Consider the following 23981-nt stretch of genomic DNA (forward strand, 5'->3'; position numbering starts at 1 on the left):
GTAATTTATTCCTGGGGTCAAAGCTACATTTTCTGCATAATTACTTCAGTCTTCTGTGTCACATGATCCTTCAGAAATCATTCTAATATTCTGATTTGCTGTTCAAGAAAAATTTCTTCTTCTTCTTCTTCTTCTTCTTCTTCTTCTTCTTCTTCTTCTTCTTCTTCTTCTTCTTCTTCTTCTTCTTCTTCTTCTTCTTCTTCTTCTTCTTCTTCTTCTTCTTCTTCTTTTTTCTTCGTATTATTATTTTTGTTTAGCAAGGATGCTTTAAATTGATCAAAAGTGATGATAAAGACATTTATAATGTTACTAAAGATTTCTATTTCAGATAAATGCTGTTCTTCATTTAACATAATAATAATAAAAAAATGTTTTTTAGAATGATTTCTAAAGGATCATGTGACTGGAGTCATGATGCTAAAAATTCAGCTTTAAATCCACAGAAATAAATTACATTTAAAAAATTTCAAATAAAAAGCAGTTATTTTAAATACTAAAAATATTGAATAATTGTAGTGTACTTTTACTGTACATTTAATTTAATTTTATTTTATTTCATTTTACTGAATTTAATTGAATTGAATTGACATGGCTATAAGATTTTTTTTCAGATGTTTTTGAGATCTGAGTCTCTTATATTAGCCAAGGCTGCATTTATGTGATCTAGAAATAGTTAAAACAATATTATTGTGAAATATTATTACAATTTAAAATATTTTTCATTTCAAAATATGTATGCGATGACAAAGCTAAATTCTCAACAGCCATTACTCCAGTCTTCAGTCTGACATGATCATTCTAAAATCATCGTATACAAACTTTATAATCAATATAGAAAACAAACACTTGTTAATATTTTTGTGGAAACTGATATATTTTTTTCTGAATTTTCTAATGAATAGAAAGTTCAAAAGAACAGTATTTATTTAAAGTGGAAGTATTTGTTAACAGTGTCTTTACTGTCACTTTGATCAGTTTAATGCATCTTTGCCAAATAAATGTATTAATATCTTCAAAAAAATAAAAAAAATAAAAATAAATTCACATGTAAATCGACAGCCCTAATTATAATTTTCATAGATATTCCCTGTTCCCATAGACACATTGACTTGGGAAGAGAGTGGCCTCTTTTATTTCATCTAACAAATCACTCCATTAACTTTCTGACATAAACTTCTTTTCTTATTGCTCCCTCTCTTTCCCTTGTTCTTCTTTGAAGCCCTGCGAAGTACATGAGAGAATTGCTTCTTGGGTGAGTTTCTCTGGGAAAGAGACACTGCTCCGTTGTTCCTGTCTCTTTCATGTGTTTTCCAAAGGTTTGTAAAATGCATATGAAGGTATTGAAATTCAAATCTTCTTCCTCCCCTATCCTCCATGTTTTCGTCAAGCGTGTGTATGTGCGCCTCACTATTCACGCTCGCTGGGTGTGTTTATTTTCAGTGGACTTATCGTTAGTGAGTATGGGTGTGTTTCTGCACACTAGTGTGTCTGGATATCCCCCTAAAAACCGTCCAGTCTATGTTGGAGTGGGCGGAGGGACGTGGTAAGTTGGGGGGAGAGTGTGTGTGTGTGTGTGTGTGTGTGTGTGTGTAGGAGAGAGTTCGACAGACGGTGGTCAGGGATGGAACACAAGTCTATAGATGAGACAGCAGCTTGCTCGTTCCGACTTTAGAAATGGATTGTTTTTAAACATTAGCAGCCCACGTTACAACATGATTTCCTATGAATACTTGTCTCTGTGGGTGGACCCACACCGCAGAGAGTCTCTAGGGTTCTCATAGACTAGATCTTCTCATGCATTACCCTTGCCTGCACCTTAAAGTGAACTTTCCCACTAGCTATTGATCAGCTCATTTAGAGTGAAGCAGCACTGATTTATATGCAGTCCTGCTAAACCTGCTGCTTTCAAACTGCTTGTGGGAAAATAGCTTTGACGGAGTTGGCTCCTTCTGACTGTGGCTGGGTTTCTATACATGTTTTGGATATATCCATGTGACATAGGGATGGGTTATATACTGGTAGACACGATAAACCGGTAGAAACTTGACAACGTATAAATATTGTAGTATTGTTTCTGTTGTGGTTATTTGCATGTGAAGTTGCGTCATCACAAACGTTTATACTGTTTATGCAATTTTTTCAGTTTAATGTTTCAAGTTTCAAATTTTGCTTGGTCATTCTCAAATGTCAAAATGATTGGATGATATTTAAGGGTTAGTTCACCCAAAATGAAAATTCTGGCATTAATTATCCTCATGTCTAAACGCATAAGACCTTCGTTCATCTTGTGAATTTATATTTCTGACCCTGCATAGACAGCAATGCAACTAACACATTCAAGGCCCAGAAAGGTAGTAAGGACATCATTAAAACAGTCCAAGTGACATCAATGGTTCAACCTTAAAGGATAACTATTGCCAAAATGCAACCTGGGCTGTTTTTTTTTACTGTAAACAAGACAAACTTATATCTAAAAGCATAATTACGACAAACGAGCCGTTTTTGAGATTGACCGTGATTTCGTTTTGTGGTCAATGGCCGGTGAATGGGAGTACTAGGGACATTACGGGCATCAAAATCTATATTTTTTACAACACTAAGAAGGCTCGACACACCATGAAACTTTGAATGCGAATGAATGGACTCCATAGGACGAAATATTAGGCTTATATGAGGCTCTTTTTACAACTAGAAGGTTAATATTGTTTTTCACTTGCGACAAAACAACAAATTAGTTGTGCATTTATATGGAAATATGCTTTAGGGGCTATCCATCTTTACTCCCCTCGCATTCGGAGATCGACACCTCTTGACTGGCAAGACGGCTGCGAGCGGAAACTCAAACAGTGAAAGTGAGTTGTTCAAAAACTTTCTTTTTAGTAAACTCTGTGTACACAAACAGTGTTCTCAATGCTCGAGTTCATGTGTAGAGACCCAGGCGATACTTCGAGCAAAGTTTCATGGTGTGTCGAGCCTTCTTAGTGTTGTAAAAATATCGATTTTGATGCGCTCAAAGTTATGCCCTTAGTACTCCCATTCACCGGCCACTGACCACAAAACTAAATCACGGTCAATAAGTTTGTCTCATTTACATTAAAAAAAAAAACAGCCCAGGTTGCATTTTGGCAATAGTTATCCTTTAATTTTATCAAGCTACGAGAATACTTTTGTGTGCAAAGAAAAGAAAATACTTCAATAGTTCAATAGTTTCTTCTCTTCCTTGTCAGTCTTCTACGTGCATTGTGCATGAGTGCACTTTGTTTACTTTTAAGGTTTAAGGTTCAAAGTTACCTTTTCCGTTCTTGAATTCTTTGGGAATTTAAGCCATAAACCCTAGTGCCATTCTTTACTGTTTAAACTACAGGAATACAGCTAAATAAAGACTTGGCTTGCAACTAAGATTTTGCCTTGTACCTTCTACATTGATTTTATAATACTTTTGTCTTAATTTAATATTAAACAAAAGAATATAGAATTAATAATGTTCATCTGACAGGTTGCACCACAGTCACATGCTGCGGATCAACTTGCGTGCAGTCGGTGAACCTTCCTTGTGTGATTCATTCACTCATTGATGAACTCATTCAACATGACTTACTCACAACGCCTCAGCTCACAGATGAGCAAACTGGATAACGGGTCTTTCTAATCTTCCTTGTTTCTATTTATATTTGTTGTATTATTGTTGACATCACCATCACTATAGAGTCCAAACCTACAACCTTTTGGTTACCATCCCATATATTTCATTAGGGCACACCACTTCTCGCTATACAAGGCATTATACAGATGAAGACAAAAGTTTACACTTTGCAGAATCTGCAAAATGTTAATTATTTTATCAAATAATTATGTAGTACTGACTTAAATAAGATATTTCACATGAAAGACATAGCCCACAAGAGAAAATAATAGTTTAAATTATAAAAAAAAATAACCCTGTTCAAAAGTTTACATACACTTGATTCTTAATACTGTGTTGTTGCTTGAATGATCCACGGCTATGTTTTTTTTTTTTCTGCCCGCTGTTATTCAGAAAAATCTTTCAGGTCCCTCAAATTCTGTAGTTTTTCTGCTTTTTTGTGTATTTGAACCCTTTTTCAACAATGACTGTATGATTTTGAGATCCATCTTTTCAAACTAAGAACAACTGACGGGCCTCGTAAGTAACTAATACAGAAGGTTCAAACACTCACTGATGCTCCAGAAGGTAAAACAATGCATTAGGAGCCTTTTAAACAGAATGAAGATGTGTGCATTGTTCTTATTTTGCTCCTCAGTGTGAAAAGATGGATCTCAAAATCATACAGTCATTGTTGGAAAGGGTTCAGATACACAATAATGCTGAAAAGGCAAAGAATTTGTTGGACCCAAAGGATTTTTTCTAAAGAACAGAGGGTAGTTTAACTGTTCAGGACAAACAAGGGACTCATGAACAACTATTACTAAAAAACAAAAAAACAAAAAACAAAAAAAAAAACACTGTGGATCATCCAGGTAACAACAAAGTCAATCAAGTGTATGTAAACTTATGAACAGGGACATTTTTATAAATTCAACTATTATTTTCTCTGGTGGACTATGTCTTTTATATGAAATGTCTTGTTTAGGTCAGTACAAAGTAAAAAAATAACATGCATTTTGTATGATCCCTTTTATTTTGGTAAAATAATTAACATTTTGCAGATTCTGCAAGGTGTATGTAAACTTTTGACTTCAACTGTTTATGGGTATATAGAGGCCCCTACTTCAGACCAGCGTCTGTGCACTTCATATGATACACATCCCTCTGCAATTTCCTCATTTCGCTCTAATGACTTGACGGTCCTTGTGCTTATCTGGCTGCTCGCTCCTAAAATAGAACTAATAGCCTATATATCTTGAACCTGTTCAGAGGCCACTTGGTAAACCTACACTTTTATGAAATCCAATCAGTTTGGACTGGAATGATTGTTTTGTGTCGGTTAATCGCAGTTCAATGATCCTGTGCCCCTAAAGACAGCAGCCACAAGCACCCGCTCTGTTCTTGCTCAGTCAAGGATTGTTCTGTTGATAGAGCTTCATTAGGACTGTTGAAGGTGTATGTTGGTGGGATTCAATAAGCTGCTTCGTCTCTTTATTCTTCTCCGAGCTGCCCAGTAAAGCATGGCTAGTACTAAAACAAGGACTTCAAAGTGTTTGTCAAACTATTCAGGTGGTCAAGCCAGATCCTGATAAACACACACACACACACACACACACACACACACACACACACACACACACACACACACACACACACACACACGTTGGGTTTATATGTTTTATGGGGACATTCCATAGGCGTAATGGTTTTCATACTGTACAAACCGTATTTTCTATCGCCCTACATCTACCCTATACCTAAACCTAGCCCTCACAGGAGATTGTGCACACTTTTACTTCTTCAAAAAAACTCATTGTGCATGATTTATAAGCCTGTTTCCTCATGGGGACATAAGAAATGTCCCCACAAGGTCAAAATCTACTATCCTTGTGGGGACATTTGGTCCCTACAATGTGATGAATACTAGGTACACACACACACACACACACACACACACACACACACACACACGCATGCATGAGTGAAGGGAAATATTATTTTGAAAATATTTTTTTTGTAATTATTTAAAACTATGTTTTGCTCAATGTGAGTCCATTTACTGATCTATTCACTTGAGTGGGCGATATATATATATATATAGACACAATTAACTGGTAGAAATTTGTCAACCAGTCAATTTTTGGACTATCATCTCTATCCCGTCTACAAGCTCACATAACGTTGTTGTGCTATTTGGTCACAAAAACTTAAAACAAAGCGTTTTTTGGCATTGCGGTTTGAAAACAAGTGATTTTGAGCTGTTGAAGTGCCATCAGCAGCGAAAGAGAACTCATTTTGCTATATGTGTGTGCCGCCTGAGAAACGTGCGCATGTGAACACAGTGCTCATTGAGTGTGAGTTGGTTTTGCCGCTTAATAGGCCTTGAATATTTAAATACACACTTGTATGTGTCAAAATTCCCATCTTTGCAAGTGTCCTCATAAACACAGTAATTTAGGTCTTAAGTGAAAACAAAGAGCTGCGGAAAAAAAAGTGTAACAGTATATTGAATCCGGGCTCTTATATTGAACAAAGTGACAGCAGTCTAATATAATAGTCTGTCATTCATGTAAATCAAACAACAAAAGAGAATCACTAAATCACTTTTGTTACTTTAATGAGAATAAATATATATTTAATTTACACAGTGAAGAATATGCAGTTTTATATATATTTTATATATTTTAGTCCATACAATGTATGTACCATTTCTTATTTGTTCTACTATAGTTTTTTGTCCTCTTGCTTGAAATGAGTTTCTAACACTTACTAAATTGCTGACTGTTTAGATAGATAGATAGATAGATAGATAGATAGATAGATAGATAGATAGATAGATAATTTCTAAAGAATCCAAGAATTCATTAGCAACAATAAAAAAAAAACAGACAAAACAAATGGCCCAATAAAAAATCAAAAAACAAAACTTATCTAAAGTGAGCTTAAGGTTTTTTTTTTGTTTTCTTTTTTTAGACTGGTCTTAGTTTTTTTGTGGTATTGACACTGGTGACAAGAATTATGAAATATGTTAATTTTGATATCATAAAGACATGTGACCATGGACCACAAAACCAGTCATAAAGGTCTTTTTTTTAAATTAAGATTTAAACATCATCTGAAGGCTGAATAAAACAGCTTTCCGTTGATGTATAGTTTGTTATGATAGGACAATATTTGCCCAAGATACAATGTGGAATCTGAGGGTGCAATAAAATAAAAATATTGAGAAAATGTAATGCTGTCCAAATGAAGTTCTTAGCAATGCATATTACTAATAAGAATTTAAGTTTTGATATATTTACGGTTAGAAATGTACAAAACATCCTGATGGAACATGATCTTTACTTAATATCCTAATGATTTTAATCGATAATTTTGACCCATACAATGTACTGTTGGCTATTGTTACAAATATACCCGTGCTACTTATGACTGGTTTTGTGATTGGTACTTTTGTACATTATTATATTAACACACAAACACTTAAAATATAGAACATGCACAAGCATAAAAAAGCAATGTCGCACAAATATTTATATTTTAATAAACATGATCAGAAATTTGATGACCAAGACAGAGAGCTTCCTCTGAATACTGGCAGTTCAACACAAGCATTTTGCTTGTGTTTTCCTTGGTCTCTTGGGTATGGCCGTCAAAACAAAACATCCCGTGGATTTGTTCCCATGGCTACACCAAATATCTCCAAGTTAGTTCATGTCAGTACAATGGACTTCTCTTAGAGTCCTTTAAAAAACAAAAATAAATAGTTGACGTCAGTTTCTGTCAAATGTTTCCAAAAACTAATGAGATGCCTACACAGACAACATCTTATAAATGATAAATTGATTTACAATGAAGATTTCTTTTGTTTCACCCACCATCTTGAATTTAATGATTCTCTCTCTCTCATTTGTCTCAACAGAGTGAGCCAAGCCATTCAAAGTATTTTTCTAGCTCTGGCAAGAAGACAGATCCATTAGCCAGCTCCACAGCAACAAAAAGAGCCATCCTTCAGAAGATGTAAGTACTGTTCTGATATACCTTGCGTTGATCCATCTACAACAAGTATAACTTTTCCTCATTCCTCCAGTGCCAGGCAGGCTAGCATCCAACCCCAGCAGTGCCAAGATGATCAAGAGTCCAGATCAGCCCAATTCCAAGCAGAGAAGGGGTCTGACGAAACATGTCATCCTGTCATCACATCGTCTGGCAGCTTGCTCACTGGTGAGTCATTGGAGGAGGGGAAAGCCATGTTGTCATCTAAATTAAGTAACAGTAAAGAGGTCACTGAACCACATCTTGACGCTACCGGTCCGAGGAGACGACCACGGACCCCGAGTAGCTCAGGAGAAGACGCTGACCGCCAAAAGACAAAAAGATTGCGTCTTGGAGATTCCAACAATCCCTCTTCCGACATTGCCGCACCAGACTCCGTTCGCAGTCCCCAGCCTGAGATTTCACAGACTAACCAAAGCGGGCTGGCCGCAAGTTTGAGAGGCCTATCCGTCAAGCCCGTATCCTCTGGCTCCTCTATTAGTTCCAGATCTGTCGCCAGAGAGGGAAGGAAGGGGGGTGAGCCCAGAACATCCCGATTACGCCGGCTCAAGAAGTCCTGAGGGGCGCAGCGGCACAGAACGAGAGAGGATGTCTGACGCCACCACGATGGATGTTACAGTACACACTTCTACTGTAATACTGTCTGTCAGCGGCGGTTGCACAAGAGTTCACCACACACAGACTCTGCACATACAGTACTTCCCTTCTCCCTTTAAAGTAACGCTTGAATTAGATTACCAAGAAGCTCTCAAATATTTGAACAGCCTCCACTAGCAACAGCTTAAAAGGAACTCAAGCAAACAGTAACTTCACTCTAAACAAAAACACAAATGCAGTTCGCGTTTTCGCTGCAAGATTTGTATTTCAGACTAGCGGGAGCCGTTGAGCACACTGTGGCTTCAAGCCCAAATCTCTGGCTCCATCCGTCTGAAATCTCCACTCTTCCAGCTTCAGCTGAGCACATGATTGATTTCGCTGTGTTCTCACATATACCACGCTCCTTAAGCGATCAGGGGTTTTCACCGTTGGAGCCGACTGCCGTCTCCCTGCGGTTATTATTTGTAAATGTGTTATTGCTTTTCGTAACAGCTAAAAGTCCGCTGCGGGATGACTGACAACGTTATGGAACACTGTAGTGGCGCTCGCGTCCGATATTTGGCTAATCACGGGTGCAGTCAACCTTGATTTAGTGCGTGATGGCAGGATGATTATATGCATGGACATAAATTCGTTGAGTCACATGCTTTATTTTCCAGCCGTGCTTACAAATCACTCAATGTTTATGTATTTAGTATAATAGGTATGTGTCACAAAAAACGTTATCAGAATATACAAACACTGTGCTGTCATAATTCCATAACGTTGCAGTCGGAATGCTTCTGGTTTAGATATTTTAAAGAAATTTCACTCTATATTCTAATGAAATTTGAATCATTAAAGATTTGTATTGAGATACTTCTGAAATAAATATCCAATCATACTTAAAAAACTGGAATCATCACTTTATGCAATCTACTGTACTGCCTTACAATATAACTCATGTTTTACTATTACTTAATCATTAATAATAAAGAATTTGACTTTGAATTATCTAGTGTTCAGAATGGCATACTGTAATGTTGGAGAACATTCAGCAAATTGAAGCTTAAAGGGCTAGTTCATCCAAAAATGAAAATTCTGTCATTAATTACTCAGCCTCATGTCGTTCCAAACCCGTAAGACCTTCGTTCATCTTGGGAACACAAATTAAGATATTTAAAAAAAAAATCTAAGAGCTTTCTGGCCCTGCATAGATGGCAACGCAAGGCCCAAAAAGGTAGTAAGGAGATCATTAAAATAGTTGAATAAATAGTTGAATAAAGTCGTATTTTTTGTTTTCTTTGCGCACAAAAAGTATTCTGGTAGCTTCATAACATTACGGTTGAACCACTGCTGTCACATGGACTATTTTAATGATGTCCTTACTACCTTTCTGGGCCTTAAACTTGGTAGTTGCGTTGCTGTTTATGCAGGGTCAGAAAGCTCTCGGATTTCATCCAGAATATCTCCATTTGTGTTCCAAAGATGATCGAAGGTCTTATGGGTTTGGAACAACATGAGGGTAAGTAATTAATGACAGAATTTTCATTTTTGGGTCAACTTTTTCTTTAGAGTTGCAATGTAACTGAAGTAGCAAAAGATCTTTTCCCATATTGACAGTTACATTCAAGTGTAACAGATAATCGAAAAAGAAAAATGTAGTTCTGTTTATTAGTTGTTAATTCAATTTTAAAAAGAATTTTAACCATAAAAGAAAATGTCATCAACCCATTCCAACTTTCTTTCTTTTGTGGAACACCAAAAGGAAATTCTAAAGGCGTTGCTGAGTACTCAGTTTGATGCAATTACAATGAATGAAGACTGATGCTTTCAGGCTTTAGAAATGACACAGCATGATAAAATAATCATAAAAGTTACTTGTGAGTTATGTCCAAAATGTTCAGAAGTTTTATAAAGCTTTTGTGTGAGAAACAGACTTAAGTTTAAGTTTTTTTTTAACTGATATTCTAATGCTGTGACCGAATTGAGTCAACGAGTTTATCTCGAGTCTGATTCATAAATCATTCAGACAGGTTTTATGAACTGGATCAACTGAATGATTGAAAAGATGTGACTCACAAGAATGATTCGTTCACAAATTGGACTTATCCCGCCGGACTTATTTATAAGAAAAGCTAGAGTGAATATTCACTTAAATTTCTCACACATACAGTGCCTTGCGAAAATTCATACCCCTTCATTTTTTTCCACATTTTGTTATGTTGCTGCCTTATGGTAAACTACTTTACTCTCAGATATTTTTATTGAATTTTACAATTTTATCCCCTCATACATACAGTATGTTCAAACATTGTACATTTTCCATAGTAATCCAACATAAACATCCCTCCATTCCCACTAGCCACACATACAGACCATAGTTCCCAAGGAGTATTATTCCTGGAGTATTCTAGAGAGCTGCTGGAAGTCAAGTGTAAATTCTTAAAAGACAAGTTAAGACATTAGCTGATACTAACTCTATAACTGACCGAAATGGACAGGGAAGCAGAACAAAACAAAAGGTGAAGGTACTTCAATTTGACTTAAGGTTCTCAAAGTATTTCAGGAAAGGTCCCCACACCTTCTCGAATTTCTTGCTCGAGTCGCACACTGAATAGCGGATCTTTTCGAGGTCTAGACAGGTCATGATGTCCCTTAACCACTGAGCATGCGTGGGCAGGGCAGCATCCCTCCACCTTAGTAATACTGCACGTCTAGCCAAAAGTGAGGCAAAAGACAGTATGCGTCTTTTGATTGCGGTGAGGTGCATGTCATCCTCACCAGCGGTGCCAAAAAGGGCAATCAGTGGGTCAGGCTCTAGCTCAAGATTAAGAATAAGTGACAAGGTTTGAAAAACATCTCTCCAATATCTTTCCAGGCTTGGACAGGTCCAGAACATGTGGAATAACGAAGCTTCATCTCTCTTACATTTGTCACATAAAGGATCAACATCTGGGTACATATGAGATAGCCTGACTTTAGATATATGAGCCCTGTGCACCACCTTAAACTGTAACAGAGAGTGACGTGCACAGAGAGATGTTGAATTCACCAGCCTGAGAATAGAGTCCCACCACTTCGTTTGACAGTAGAAAGTTTAAATCCTGCTCCCAAGCAGTTTTAATTTTGTCCAGAGGAGCCTGTTTTATGCCCGTCAATTTGTCATAGATGACTGATATCAACCCCTTGCGCGATGGATGCATACTAAGAAACATATCGGCAGTTGCCTCAGGGAAACTAGCCATTTGAGAGTGGAGAAAGTGTCTTGCCTGCAGGTATCTGAAAAAATGAGTATTTGGTAGACCAAACTTTCCAGATATTTGTGTGAATGATTCCATTCTGTTATCAATTAAAAGATCTTTAAATTTCTTTAAATGCCCCTCCCGTGCCAGTCTTGGAACGCAGAGTCAGATAATGAAGGTTGAAAAAGAGGGTTAGATAGAATAGGACTGAAGAGAGAGAAGTCACAAAAACCGAAATGTTTCCTAAACTGAGCCTACACCCTCATTGTGTGCCAAACCGTTGGACTGTCAGTCCACTCAACCGGGGGGAGAGGTAGCGGGGACCCAAGCAAAGCCAAAACAGAACCCTTTCGGACAGAACTCAATTCCATTTTCACCCACATCGGGCAATCAGCCCGACCATAAAAGTGTGACCAAAGAGTTATACAGCGTATATTAACAGCCCAGTAGTAAAATCGAAAATTAGGCAGCGCCATGCCCCCATTCTTTTTAGATTTTTGAAGATGGCCTTTATTTAATTTAGGGCGCTTGCCCACCCATATATACGCCGATATGATTGAGTCCAAGGAATCTGTTACACTACTTTAAATTACTTTTTTCCCACATCAATCCTACACTCCCTACTCCATAATGGCAAAGCAAAAAATAGTAAAAAAAATTGTAACATTTGTGCAAATTTATTAAAAATAAAAAACTGAAAAGATCCCGTTGCATAAGTATTCATACCCTTTTTTGGAACACTTGAAATTTAGCTCAGGAGCATTCAAATTGCTTCTAGATGTTACTACACTTTGGGTGGAGTTAAACTGTGGCAAATTCATTTGAATGAGTATAATTTAGAAAGGCACACACCTCTCAGAAAAGGTCTTACAGCTGAAAATGCATATCAGAGCAAAAACCAAGTCCTGAGATCAAGATAACTGCCTGTAGAGCTCAGTGACAGACTTGCGTTAAGGCAATGATCTAGGGAAGAGTTTAGAAAAAAATCTACTGCATTGAAGGTTCACAGAAGCATTATCCATAATGGAAGACGATTGGAACAACTAGGAAAATGTCTGCCAGCCCCCATCCAAGCTGACAGAGCTTGAGAGGTGAAAAGGTGAGGCAAAGAATGGCAGATAATTGCCAAATGCAGATGTGCAAAGCTTGTCACATCATACCCAAAAAGACTTGAGGCTGTAAAGTTGCTTCAACTATGTACCGAGTTAAGGGTATGAATACTTATGCAATGTACTTATTTCAGTGTTTTATTTTTAATAAATTTGTAAAATTTGCAAATCTGGTTTTTGCTTTGTCATTATTATGGTGTATGGAGTGTAAATTGATGTGGGGAAAAACTAATTTAAAGCAATTTAACATAATGCTGCAACGAAACAAAATGTGACAAAAATGAAGGCACTGTAGTTGTATGAGCCACCTTGATTATGTCTGTTCTTTCTGCACCTTCAGTCCTCATTCTTTGTGCATGGAAAACAGCCACCTTACTCTTTGAAAATCTTTTTCATGTACAACAGAAAAAAGGTCATATATGAACAAAACAACTTGAGGGTGAGTAATTGATGACAGAATTTGCATAATACATGACTGGAAAACATTGGGAAACCCCTTTCTTCTTCTCATCACCATACACTTTGCCTTTTGCCCTGCAGTTATTTTACTGAATACCTCATTCATCATGTAGGGAGGGTAGTTCAGTCGCAGCGTCAGTCTTCGCGTGGTACAGAGTACAATCAGACCCGCGAGGCCGTACCGCGAAAAGACATTTAGTAGACAGGCCTTGCGCCTCACATAACATTACGTCAGCGTAAGAGACGATTCGCCTCCTCCCGAAGCAGCACAATGGAGCACAAATCGAAAAAAGCAAACATTTAATTTTCCTTTTATACAAAATGTTTAATAAATATAACATTCAAAAAATATTGCCAGGAACAAACTAAAAAACAAATTTACAATAAGGTCAAATATGAACATTGAATATTGCCATGATCTCATAGAATTTACAAATGTGATAAGCATGTCGGTTTGGTGTTTTAGAGAGCCTCGATATAAAAGAATAACGAAAAGAACACTACATGTGCACAGCAATAGAAATGGACTCCTGAAAGCAAGGCAGTCATCTACAGTGTTTCCATTGGCCCCTACTGTTCAAGTATTCACAGCCTAGCTTATGACATACTGCAAACCGAAGCGGAAGAGAAATGATTTGTGACTCAGGTTTACCAACAAGCAACTAAAGACTCGTGTTCCCTTTTATTTTTGATTTTTTTTTAATGATTTATTTTTTTCTTTTTCATCCGTGGCAAGCAATGTGTCTGCCACCAGGTATTCAAACAAAAAGCAGCCATGATGTTGACATTACTTGCGTTGAGCAAGTAAGAGTTGGCAAAATACATACAATAGTAGTTTCAAATATTGAAATATCTGACAATGTATAAAAAGAAAAAAGAAAAAACTCAGGCACACAAATGCCTGAGTCTTGTTTTTGAAAAAATAGACTGCTTTTTTCTCATCGAAATTTGGTATGTGAAACATGAAACAAATGTCGTCCGAACAAAGCTATAGGCTTACAAAGCTATCAAAACCTTCAAAACTAGACAGGACATATAAATAAAAAGGAATGATATTTTAAGGCTCTTGATTATTAAGTTAATAAATCAAATATACACAGTGATTAATTAAAAAAAATATACATATCTACACTAAATTGACACAATTCTTCATATTGGCAGCAGAAAGCTGACCGACCTATCCCGCCCCAACAAAAGAAAAACAATAAATAATTTTTTTGCTCTTTTTTTTTTCTTTTTTTTCATACTCATTTCCGACAATTGCTGTGGTGCGCAGCTGTGAAGGCACTTTCAGTTCAGAACTAGAAATAAAACCAACTAGAGAGAGTTTCCACACAGCCGCTGGATAAGGAAGAAACAACTAGTTTAGCTGTGAGAGCATTGTCAATATCAACGAAAATAACACTTAAAACTATTTGCAAACACTATGCAAACTTTTCAGACTCACTGAGATACTCAAACGTATCCACGAAAATATAGACATTTGAAATGTGTACTTTTTTTAACGTTTTTTTTTTTTTTTTTTTCTTTTACGAAGGAAAACACTGGATGCGAAACGCAGCATTTGGGTTTTCCAGCCGTCCACAGCAACTAATAACAATTGCCAGTGTGAAGCCAGCTTGTCAAAACTTAAATTAACACAGGATTCTAGGCAAATAACAGCCTTGGAGTCCAAAACACGAAGCCCCCCGAGACCCTGCCAATTGACCGGTAAGTGCAACAGGGGTTCGGTCGTACGGCAACACAGCTGCCTGCTATACGATATACTCCATCCTGTTTAAGCTCTGTGCCGTCTCCAAGTCTCTGTTGTCTTGTTTGTTAGTCCAGTTTGGGTTTTTGTTGGGTGCGCGCTCCTCCCGCTCCACCAGCGTGTAGGCCGGCTGCTTGGTGAAGCGCGCTTTCTGCAGGTGTTTGTCCATCTCCTCTTCCTCCACCTCAGAGTTATGCGTCCTAATTTTGGCAATGATGGAGTTCTTCCCCTCGTAGTCTTTTATGGCCACGCCGTGGGCCGCGTGTTTCTCAATGGGGTTTTTAATTTGGTTGAGCTGCTCACGCACGTTATTGGTAGTATTGTCCTCTGTAGCTGAGGTAGTTACGTTGCTGTGGGTGTTCTGTTTCCGCCGGCGGTGAATGCACCACAGGAAGGCCGAGGCCAAGGCGAGGATCCAGAGCACGATGAAGATGGAGCTCAGCAGAGGAACCAGGTAGTCTAGGGATAGAGGAAACCAACAGTTAGTCAGTATTCGGGACAATAAGAAGTTAGTTTGTTGTGTTTGTTTCATCTGGTTTTGACAAATGTCATGTGGTGTAACAATTAAAGGTTACATGTCATGAAAATCTGACTTTTTACATGTTTAACTGCTATAATCAGGTCCCCAGTGCATCTACCAACCCAGAAAATGTGAAAAAAGGACAACCCAGGATCTTATTATAATATTACCACCCCTTAATCTGCATGTTTCCAACCATGGCAAAGTAATTTTGTTTTCGCAAGCGACAACGGTGTATCGGTTCTAATGCCGTGGCAAACGTTCTGTCATTGGCTTCATAAATGAGCACAGAACACTATCTAGAATCCCAGCCTCAGAGGAGACAAGAGTCAGTGGATTTATACTTTTTTTTTTACTTATACATTATATTTATCTGCTGCCACACAGATCTAATATAAACATGCAAATTCTTTCCCAGCTATTTACCTTTACAGACATAACCAGCTGTTTTTGTAACTCCTGTGTTTTTAACAAAAACTTGTGTGTATTTGACAATTCAAGTGCAATAAGAGATGAAAGAGAACTAGTTTAGTACTCACACTCCGTGTGACAGTCGCTTTCTGTGCACATGCTTCGCTCAGAAAACCGTATATCAGAAGTTTGAACTACTATGGTTTAAAATGCATGATTTCAGTGGAATAAACATTGTAATCAAAACCAAACAGATATTTTTTTTAGGGCTGCCCTCAACTAAAGATTTTTCTGGTCGATTACTAGTCATTCATTTTAAGCATTAGTCGACTATTAGTCGCACTTTTATTAATAAACCATATCACAATAAAGCAAAAACAGCTTGCCACAGCGCACCACCAGATATAATGGTTGTGTGTCAGGGAAAAACAGCAAGGAGGCTGCATTTATGTTTTAATAATTAATTGATAAACTAGTGCTTTCTTTGTTTTTGGTTTAAGAGATTAAGTCAGCGACACTGTCTCTTGTCATCTCCGCAGTAGTGAATGCGCCTATATGCATGTTTCATACAGATTACATAATTTGAGAATATTTGTTTTCTATTTTAATTGGATCATTTAAAAGGTAGACATTTCACTCTCTATAGATATATTTTTCATGTCTGTAAGGCAAGTATACACAGAGTTTTAACGGTTCCCGCTCAAGTTCACAGAGATCAAGGCGGCAGAAAGCGCATCTTGTTTGCTTTAATTATTTTACAAGTCCAACCTGTTGTTGTTTTTCGTTGTATTACTCTTATCTGTATGACCAAAAATTAGTATATTTAGAACAAGGGCGCTCCTTCTGTCATGCAGTGAGCGTGCTACTATTCACTACTATTATAAAAAAAAATTCTGTGACTAAGTGGCTAATAAAATTTTGGTCAATCAAGCCTCTTCTCGCCGACTAACCTAGTTTTTACTGAGAGTATCTGAGATATGACCTGAAATTGATTTTTAAAATGATATAATAAATGATCTGTGGGACACTTTAAGCTGAAACTTCACAAAAGTTGTAAAACAGGGCATAATAGGTCTCCTTTAAGTAAAAAGTAACCAATATTTTCACCTTGAAAAAATGTGAGTGTACATCATATTTATTTTCAAAAAAGGCCGCAAGGGAAACTACTAAAAAGGCTATTTGCTGGTGAACATTTGTGCATTGGAAATGGGAAAACCTTGGAGTTTGAAAACAGAAGCGGTGTAGGAAAATATAATCCACACATCAATTTAACAGCAACATTTTCCTATTTTGGACAAGACATACTCTGTTTATACCCGGTCCCCTGGCCCAATCTACAGAGGCTGGCGCGCATGGTTTAAAGGTTTCTCAAGTTAGGAAGCGACTAAGTAGCTTGGCAGAAACACAGGACGCCATTTTTGATGAACAGCATGCATAAAGAGGGCCCTGATGTCTAATTGAAGTTCCATCCAACTGGCAGAGCTGATGTAACATTCCATGGCTTCAATGAGTTAAAGCTTCTTTTGACAGTTAAACATCGCTCAGGCAAGACAGACCAAGGACAGACAGTTCAACACGACTGTGGAAATCTTAATACTTTAATTTTCGACTACTTTTCAGCAAAGATGGACCCAGTGTCCAGTGTGAAGGAGAGCTGCTTACCAGTTTTGGGGCTTGGTGTCTGGTGAACTCGTACGCCGGTAATGGCTTTGATGATGGTGCTGTTGCCATTGTGCTTGCTCACCAAGTCAAATATTTGACCCGTAATGTCTTTAATAGGATTCCGGTCCGACCTGGGCTCTTCTGTGGACTGCACAGAAAATGTAGAGTCATAAATATCCCAAAACATGTACTTTTCTACAAATCCTGGCTTTCTTAAGATCTTCTAAAGAGTGTTTCAACTGTGTTTGTCCATAAAATGGAAGTCATTTGGGTCCAAAACAACTCTGGACTCTATTTACTTTCAGTGTATGAACAAAAAAACAAAAACATTATCTTATCTTTTGTGTTTCACAGAAGAATGGAAGTCATGCAGGTTTGGAACAACATGAGCGTGAGTATATGACCAAATTTTCATCTTTGAGTAAACATTTTCTTTAGTGGTGTTCATCTTCTCTTTATCAGAAACATCTGAACCAGCTGATCAAGGTATTCTAGACTACTAAAGCTGTACTTACAATGCTGACGTGAATCTCGTTGCTAGCTGAAGAAGATGGCTCACAGGTGATGGACACTGCGTATTCCGCCGTGAGATTCTTTAGCAGGTACCAGTGCCTCAGCTCATTACAAACATGTTCCACACTCAAGCCCTGTCACAACAGAAAGATCTATGATCAGTTTGTTTCCAAGTAAATAATTAGCGCAATATGCATTCAAATCCCCCAAACTTCTCCAAAAGCTGAGCAGATAGTGTGTGCAAGGCGAAAAGACCAAAATGAAAGATTTAGTCGGTTGGGAGAAAGTAAAAAAGAGACAAAGGCGGCAAGGTTCTCCCCGTCAAATATTAATCCTATACGCTCCTCCCAAGTTTCTGTAGCCCATTAGTGGAAGAACCACATGTTTTTTTATGCTTGTCACTGTCCTTGTTGCACTCGCTTGTCTCTCGTTCAGAAAGTCAGGCTGGCTGGTGGGCAGCCGCCAGTGGTGTTTTCAACAATGACTGCCTAAGTATTAAACCGTTACGGGATATTAGCTCAGGAATGTCTTGGTTCGGAAAGGGATACTGAGCCAGAGCTTATTGTACAAAATGTATTTCTTGCGCTTTTATTCATCGTTTGGATATGACAACAAAGCTTGCGAGAATCCAACCAGCATGGAAAACTTCACCCATGAGGAACGTTGTCTCCTAAATGAAGAGAACCTGATCTTTCACGCCCCACTGCGCTCTTGGTTCTCCAACGAATTAGAGAAGGGTGGAAGAGACGTTTGAAGAACGAGGGAAAACAGCTCAAAAGCTCATAACTCAATCGCTCTCCTCTGAAAGTATGACTCACTTGAGGCATGTTCTCCTTGTTAAAGGTGAATGTGATGTTGGCACAGCTGTCGTCCTGGTAAGAGAAGCTGGCGTGGCATTTGGTGGGTGGAGGGGGTGCAGGGGGCCAACACTCTCCGAGACTAGGACAGGGTTTGACAAAGCAGTGCTCTTCCTTGATGGGAACACAGGATTGGCCTGCAGGACAACCACTTCTGGCCTTTCCTGCCCGACAAGATTTTGGTCCACACCACATCTGAAGAAAAAAAGAGATAAAAAATAAGCATTTTTGATTGCATCATTAAGGGAAGTATTATTAAATGCCTTAAGATTACAATGTGGCGGCAGCTAAATTACCATGGTGCAATGAATCTTTCCATTTTGACACTGGCAAATGTTGCAGTCTTCCTCCCATTTGGCACCATCAGCAGTTACTTGTCCATTAGCAATGCAAGGTCTCCCAATGACTGTGAACAACATCAACAGAAGATTATGACATGGCAAGAAGGGTAAAAATCAAAGCATTACATTTCCATTTACCCCCAGTGTGTATATTTAGGGATTCAAGCACGTAGTGCTGAAACCCTATTGGAACTGTAAGAATGGCCAAGGATCAGCAATCTCCATGTAAAACTGAACGTTAACGTCACCAAGGCTCCCCCCAATTGGCCTGACAGGGGCGCTACAGTGATTAAAAAAAAAATATATCGCTCGTAATGCCTAAACGAAATTTTCATGTATTTTGGATTTTTTTGAAAAACCTACTTTTGCAAACTAGTCCTAGGTTTTTCACTCGATTGTAACCAAACCAGTACAGGAAGATTCTCTGAAGAGTGAATATCAATAATTATCAAAAAAAGTTGAATTTTCGACTGACCATCGCAATGGGACGCCAAAACATTCGAAAGGGGGAGGGCAACTTTTAGTAAAATGCCTTTAACTCCTGAACAGATGTGTTATATGTGAGAACACGTATGTAACCACTCAATCTGAGGTCACAGAAAAACTTGGAATGAAACTCGGTGGGCCCATTTGACTCAGGGCCCCCAAAAAAGAAATCAGCCACTGGTGGGCAATATCGCATTTTTTTTCAAGGCTGTAAACGATTGTACATTGCACATTTTTTCGTACATACGCCTGATATTCCTATCATATGGTAGAGCTCCTCATTCTGGACCCTTTGGGAAGCTATAAGTCTTTCCAAATTTACCCAAAATCCTATAAAGCCTAAAGGAAAACTCAAAACATCACGAAACGTACTGAGCACATGCGACAGGTGATTCTAAACAAGCATGCAAGTTTTAAAGAGATTGGACCACAGCTGGCGCTACAACAGTCCTAAATGTTACAAAAACATAATATTTCTATGCTAAATGACATGGATTTGCCAAAAATGCTTTTTTAAATCATTGATTTGGTGGTTACAGGCTTGCTGTAATGTCTTTTTTCATGTGCTTAAATGCCCTAAAGCGCTTGAACCCCGGTAATCGCTGCTTGCAGCTTTATTTTCTATTTGTTTCTATTGTCACATTTATTGCAGCCCAAGTACATAAACTGATGTGAATCGTCAAACTGAGAAGAATTTTTTTACTTTGACACTTTCTGACAATGTTAAGGCACAACTAAAAAAAAAGGAATGGTTTGGGAGATGTTAATGCAAGTCTTGATGTTCTTTTCATAAGAAATGAAGGTCTCCTGAGGGGACGGTTGAAGTCAGTATGGTTATGTTTGCACAGGCTTATATGACTCTCACCTTCTTGACACTCTGGTCCTGTTCTTCCAGATGGACAAAGGCAACGGTAACCATTGATTTCATCTACGCAGGTAGAGCCAATTGCGCAGGGAGAAGACTGACACTCGTTTATATCTGAAGGAATGAAGAGAATCTGTTAGGAATCATGCTCTGAAGTCCTAAAACATTCCAGTCACATAAATTGCAACAGGTATGGTCTTGTTTTCCAGTAGAAATATCAAAATATTGTTAAGAAGTAAATAGATTTACCTAATAAGCAAGACTGCTTAAGACATTAAAGGCTTCTTTTCCAAGAATATCTTAAATTAAGGTTTGTTTTTGCTTAAAACAAGACAAAATTGTCATGTAGTCTTACTCACTAAGTTAAATATTCATAGTTTTAAGGATATTATGCAATCAAGTCTTTATTCTGTGTCATGCACGACTCCCAAAGAGATCATTTGACTATTCCGATGGACTATGTCATCTTGGGCTCAGCTGACATGAACGTCATGAGCTCATTTGCAGGTTTGGATGCATCAAACAGTAAAGCCTGAGGTATGTCTCGTGCAGCCAGATGAAAGCTTTTAAAAGAGCAAACCGAGCTCTGTAATCAGTGCTGGATAACCAGGCTGATTGGCTTTCGGTCACTGCATGTCAGTTTCTCCCGAGGGGCTGTGAACATCAGTGCTGTAGAATGTGAGGACGCTGCTTGCTGTGCCGCTGGCACTTCGCCCAGAGGGCTGGCTAATTGGGTGGCTAGACCGTGCATTTTGCTTCAGCTCTGTTTGTTTTTGAAGAGATGTGTTGCACATTAACAAGGTTGACAGCCAAGAGGATCAGGCGTCATGTAACACTTACTTATGCGGCAATCTGGCCCGGCGAAACCTGGGGCGCACTCGCAACGGTACCAGTTTTCACCATCCACACATGTCCCGCTGTTGTAGCTATGGAGAGAGAAAGACGGAAGGTCAGACACAATTTGGTTCAAGCATCATTGCAGCATTACAAACAGGGTCCAAAAACAGCACTAGTTAAGCGCCAAAGGAGAGTCAAAACTGGCATGTTGACATACTGTATAAGAGCTGTTGGATAACAGTGAGCCGGGTTAGATTTCGGTCAACTAAAGTTGAAAAAGTAATAAAAAAAAAAAAAACTAAAAAAAATAAGATTGAATATAAAATAAAAATAAGCATATAAATTAAAATAACCCTAAATAAAAAAAAACATATTTACTATAAAATAAAATGAATAAAAAAAAAGCATACAAACAAAAACATTTAAAAGAAAAAAATACAAATATATTTAATATAAAATAAAATAATTAAAATAATTTTTTATAAAATAATAAAAAAACAATATAAAGTAAAAAAATTCTATAAAAAGTAAATAAAATGAGTAGAACTATATAAGATAAAATAAAAATAAAAAAGTAATAAAATAAACAAAAGCATATAAACAAAAAAACATTTAAAAGTAAAATAAAAACAAATATATTTAATATAAAATAAAATAAAAAATGAATGCAAAAAGTAATAAAAAATAAAAGAGTAAAATAAATAAAATATAATAAAAATTAAAAAAAATAATAAAGCTAAATAATAACAATAAATAAACAATAAATAATAAATAAAATAAACAAAATGAAATTAAAATAAGCATTAAAAAAAAATCACAATTATTTTAACATTTAAAAGTAAAATAAAAAATAAAAATATTTAATATAAAATAAAAATGAATACAAAAAACCAACCAACCAAAATAAATAAAATAACTGAATACAAAGTGAAATAAAATGAATAAAACTATATAAAGATAAAATATACATTTTTATGTTTTTATAATTAAACTTAATACAAATACAAAAAGAATAAAATCAACAGAGTAACTAAAATAAAAAAATATAAAGTAACTTGCCAGTGAATGGTAACTTTGTAAGGAAATTTGCTACGAAAAATATTTTCATATATCAAAGTATCTCATATCTAAGACTGATAAAAGTGTCAAAAGGATTTAAATCAAAGACATACAAGCTACTAATAAAAAACATCTGCCGCAGCTTGCATGTCACAACTTTTACAACTATGTAAACAGGTAAATCGAATTATAAGTAAATCTGATCAGTTCTGTTATCAGTGCACCCCAATTCCAAATGACAAAATCCTTATCAGATGAACTAATCTGTTTTGCTGGGATATGTTATTGCGAACTCAGAATCTTGCTTAGACAACTTCTCGAGCAGATGAACCCGATGTCAAAAGCACAATAGGCAGCGAGCTTAACGCACCCTTGGAATGACAGAAGCAATGGGAGTGCCTGTTTCCCAGCACTGTGAGAGAGTGTGAGAAAGTGCGGCACAGCTGTACGGGCCTGTTTACAGCGGCAGGCTGTGTGCGTAAATGTTTTGCCAGGACTTACCATGGGTGTGGGTTGCAGTCGTTGGTATCTGAAAGAGAAAGAGAGAGAGAAGAGGGTTTGTTTCACTTCACACCCATGTGAGCACATAAGAACGTACACAACAGTCGACATGTCAGAGCTTGTGTCGGTGCGCGCGTGCGTCTGCGTGCTCGCGTGGGCGTCCAGTTTGGCACCGCCGCTGATTGCTCGGTTACTAACTGACTCGCTGTCTCCAGCTTTTCTTCTCTCTTAATTTTTTAGGACTCCAGGTTGCTCCGTTCTCACAGAGCGAGAGGTGCACAACAATACATGAGAAAGGCAAAAAAGAACCAGAGAGAAGCGGTGGGCTTGAGGAAGGGGGGGACATCTGTCTCCACTTTCCCTCATTTAAATTTTTTCCTTCATAGCTGGCAGCAGCCGACAATGTCCAGCCAGGGTGAGGTGGGTTTAGAGAAAGAATGGAAAAGAACGAGCAAGACAAAGCCAGGAAAATGGATCCCTGCTTTATTCTCAGACTTTTCAATGAGGGTTGAAAAATTCACTTTTACGACTAAAGCTATTCCCTCTTCTACCTAGGACTGCCGTACTCACTCTCGGTGCAGGTGGATCCTTCCCAGCCTTCCTTGCAGACGCAGGTGAAGGAGTCGCCGCTGACCACACAGGTGCCTCCGTTCTCACATGGGTTGGGCAGACAGCTGCTGTTCTTGGCTGCAGAGGAGCCACAAGAGAGGTCAGAATGCTTTGAACTGAACAGATCAACACGAGTGCAACCACAACAAGACTGCCACACTTAAAACGGACCCGCTACATCTTGAAGTATTACCAAGTACAACATTTCCCAAGACTCCATCCAACTAAATTTCCCATCAAAGAACTGGAGCCGACCGTACGGCAGATATGATATTTTCTGCATCAAAGAAATCTCCAAAAAATGCTCGTCCCAAAATCTGATTGGGTTCGTTTACAGATCGTGCTATTTGAGGAGAATTGCAGCCAATGCATTGACAGAAAGAGAGTGAGATTTCAATCTGTAAGCTAGAAGGATCGAATGTGAACAATGTTTTGGCCCTATTTTGCAGACTTTAGGTCACATTTTAAACCATAAAACTTCCTGAATATTTAAGGGGTTT

General features: G+C 37.8%; 2 protein-coding genes across 2 annotated transcripts in view; one reads left to right on the forward strand and one right to left on the reverse strand.

Annotated features, from left to right (window-relative positions):
• The window catches only part of slx4ip (SLX4 interacting protein), a 62784-nt gene extending 53884 nt beyond the window's left edge, over positions 1-8900 (forward strand). The window contains exons 6-7 of the mRNA XM_073834600.1: positions 7548-7645; positions 7716-8900. Of these exons, the coding sequence (XP_073690701.1) occupies positions 7548-7645; positions 7716-8241 (624 nt within the window). The 3' untranslated portion in view covers positions 8242-8900. The remainder of the gene's footprint in view (positions 1-7547; positions 7646-7715) is intronic.
• A 4453-nt stretch (positions 8901-13353) lies between these two features.
• The window catches only part of jag1b (jagged canonical Notch ligand 1b), a 35066-nt gene continuing 24438 nt past the window's right edge, over positions 13354-23981 (reverse strand). The window contains exons 18-26 of the mRNA XM_073833796.1: positions 23443-23559; positions 22873-22900; positions 21316-21401; positions 20476-20589; positions 19080-19189; positions 18745-18978; positions 17929-18060; positions 17414-17561; positions 13354-15279 (exon numbers count right to left, since the gene is read on the reverse strand). Of these exons, the coding sequence (XP_073689897.1) occupies positions 14825-15279; positions 17414-17561; positions 17929-18060; positions 18745-18978; positions 19080-19189; positions 20476-20589; positions 21316-21401; positions 22873-22900; positions 23443-23559 (1424 nt within the window). The 3' untranslated portion in view covers positions 13354-14824. The remainder of the gene's footprint in view (positions 15280-17413; positions 17562-17928; positions 18061-18744; positions 18979-19079; positions 19190-20475; positions 20590-21315; positions 21402-22872; positions 22901-23442; positions 23560-23981) is intronic.

Source organism: Garra rufa, chromosome 2 (assembly GCF_049309525.1).
Source record: "Garra rufa chromosome 2, GarRuf1.0, whole genome shotgun sequence".
Classification (NCBI taxonomy): Eukaryota; Metazoa; Chordata; class Actinopteri; order Cypriniformes; family Cyprinidae; genus Garra; species Garra rufa.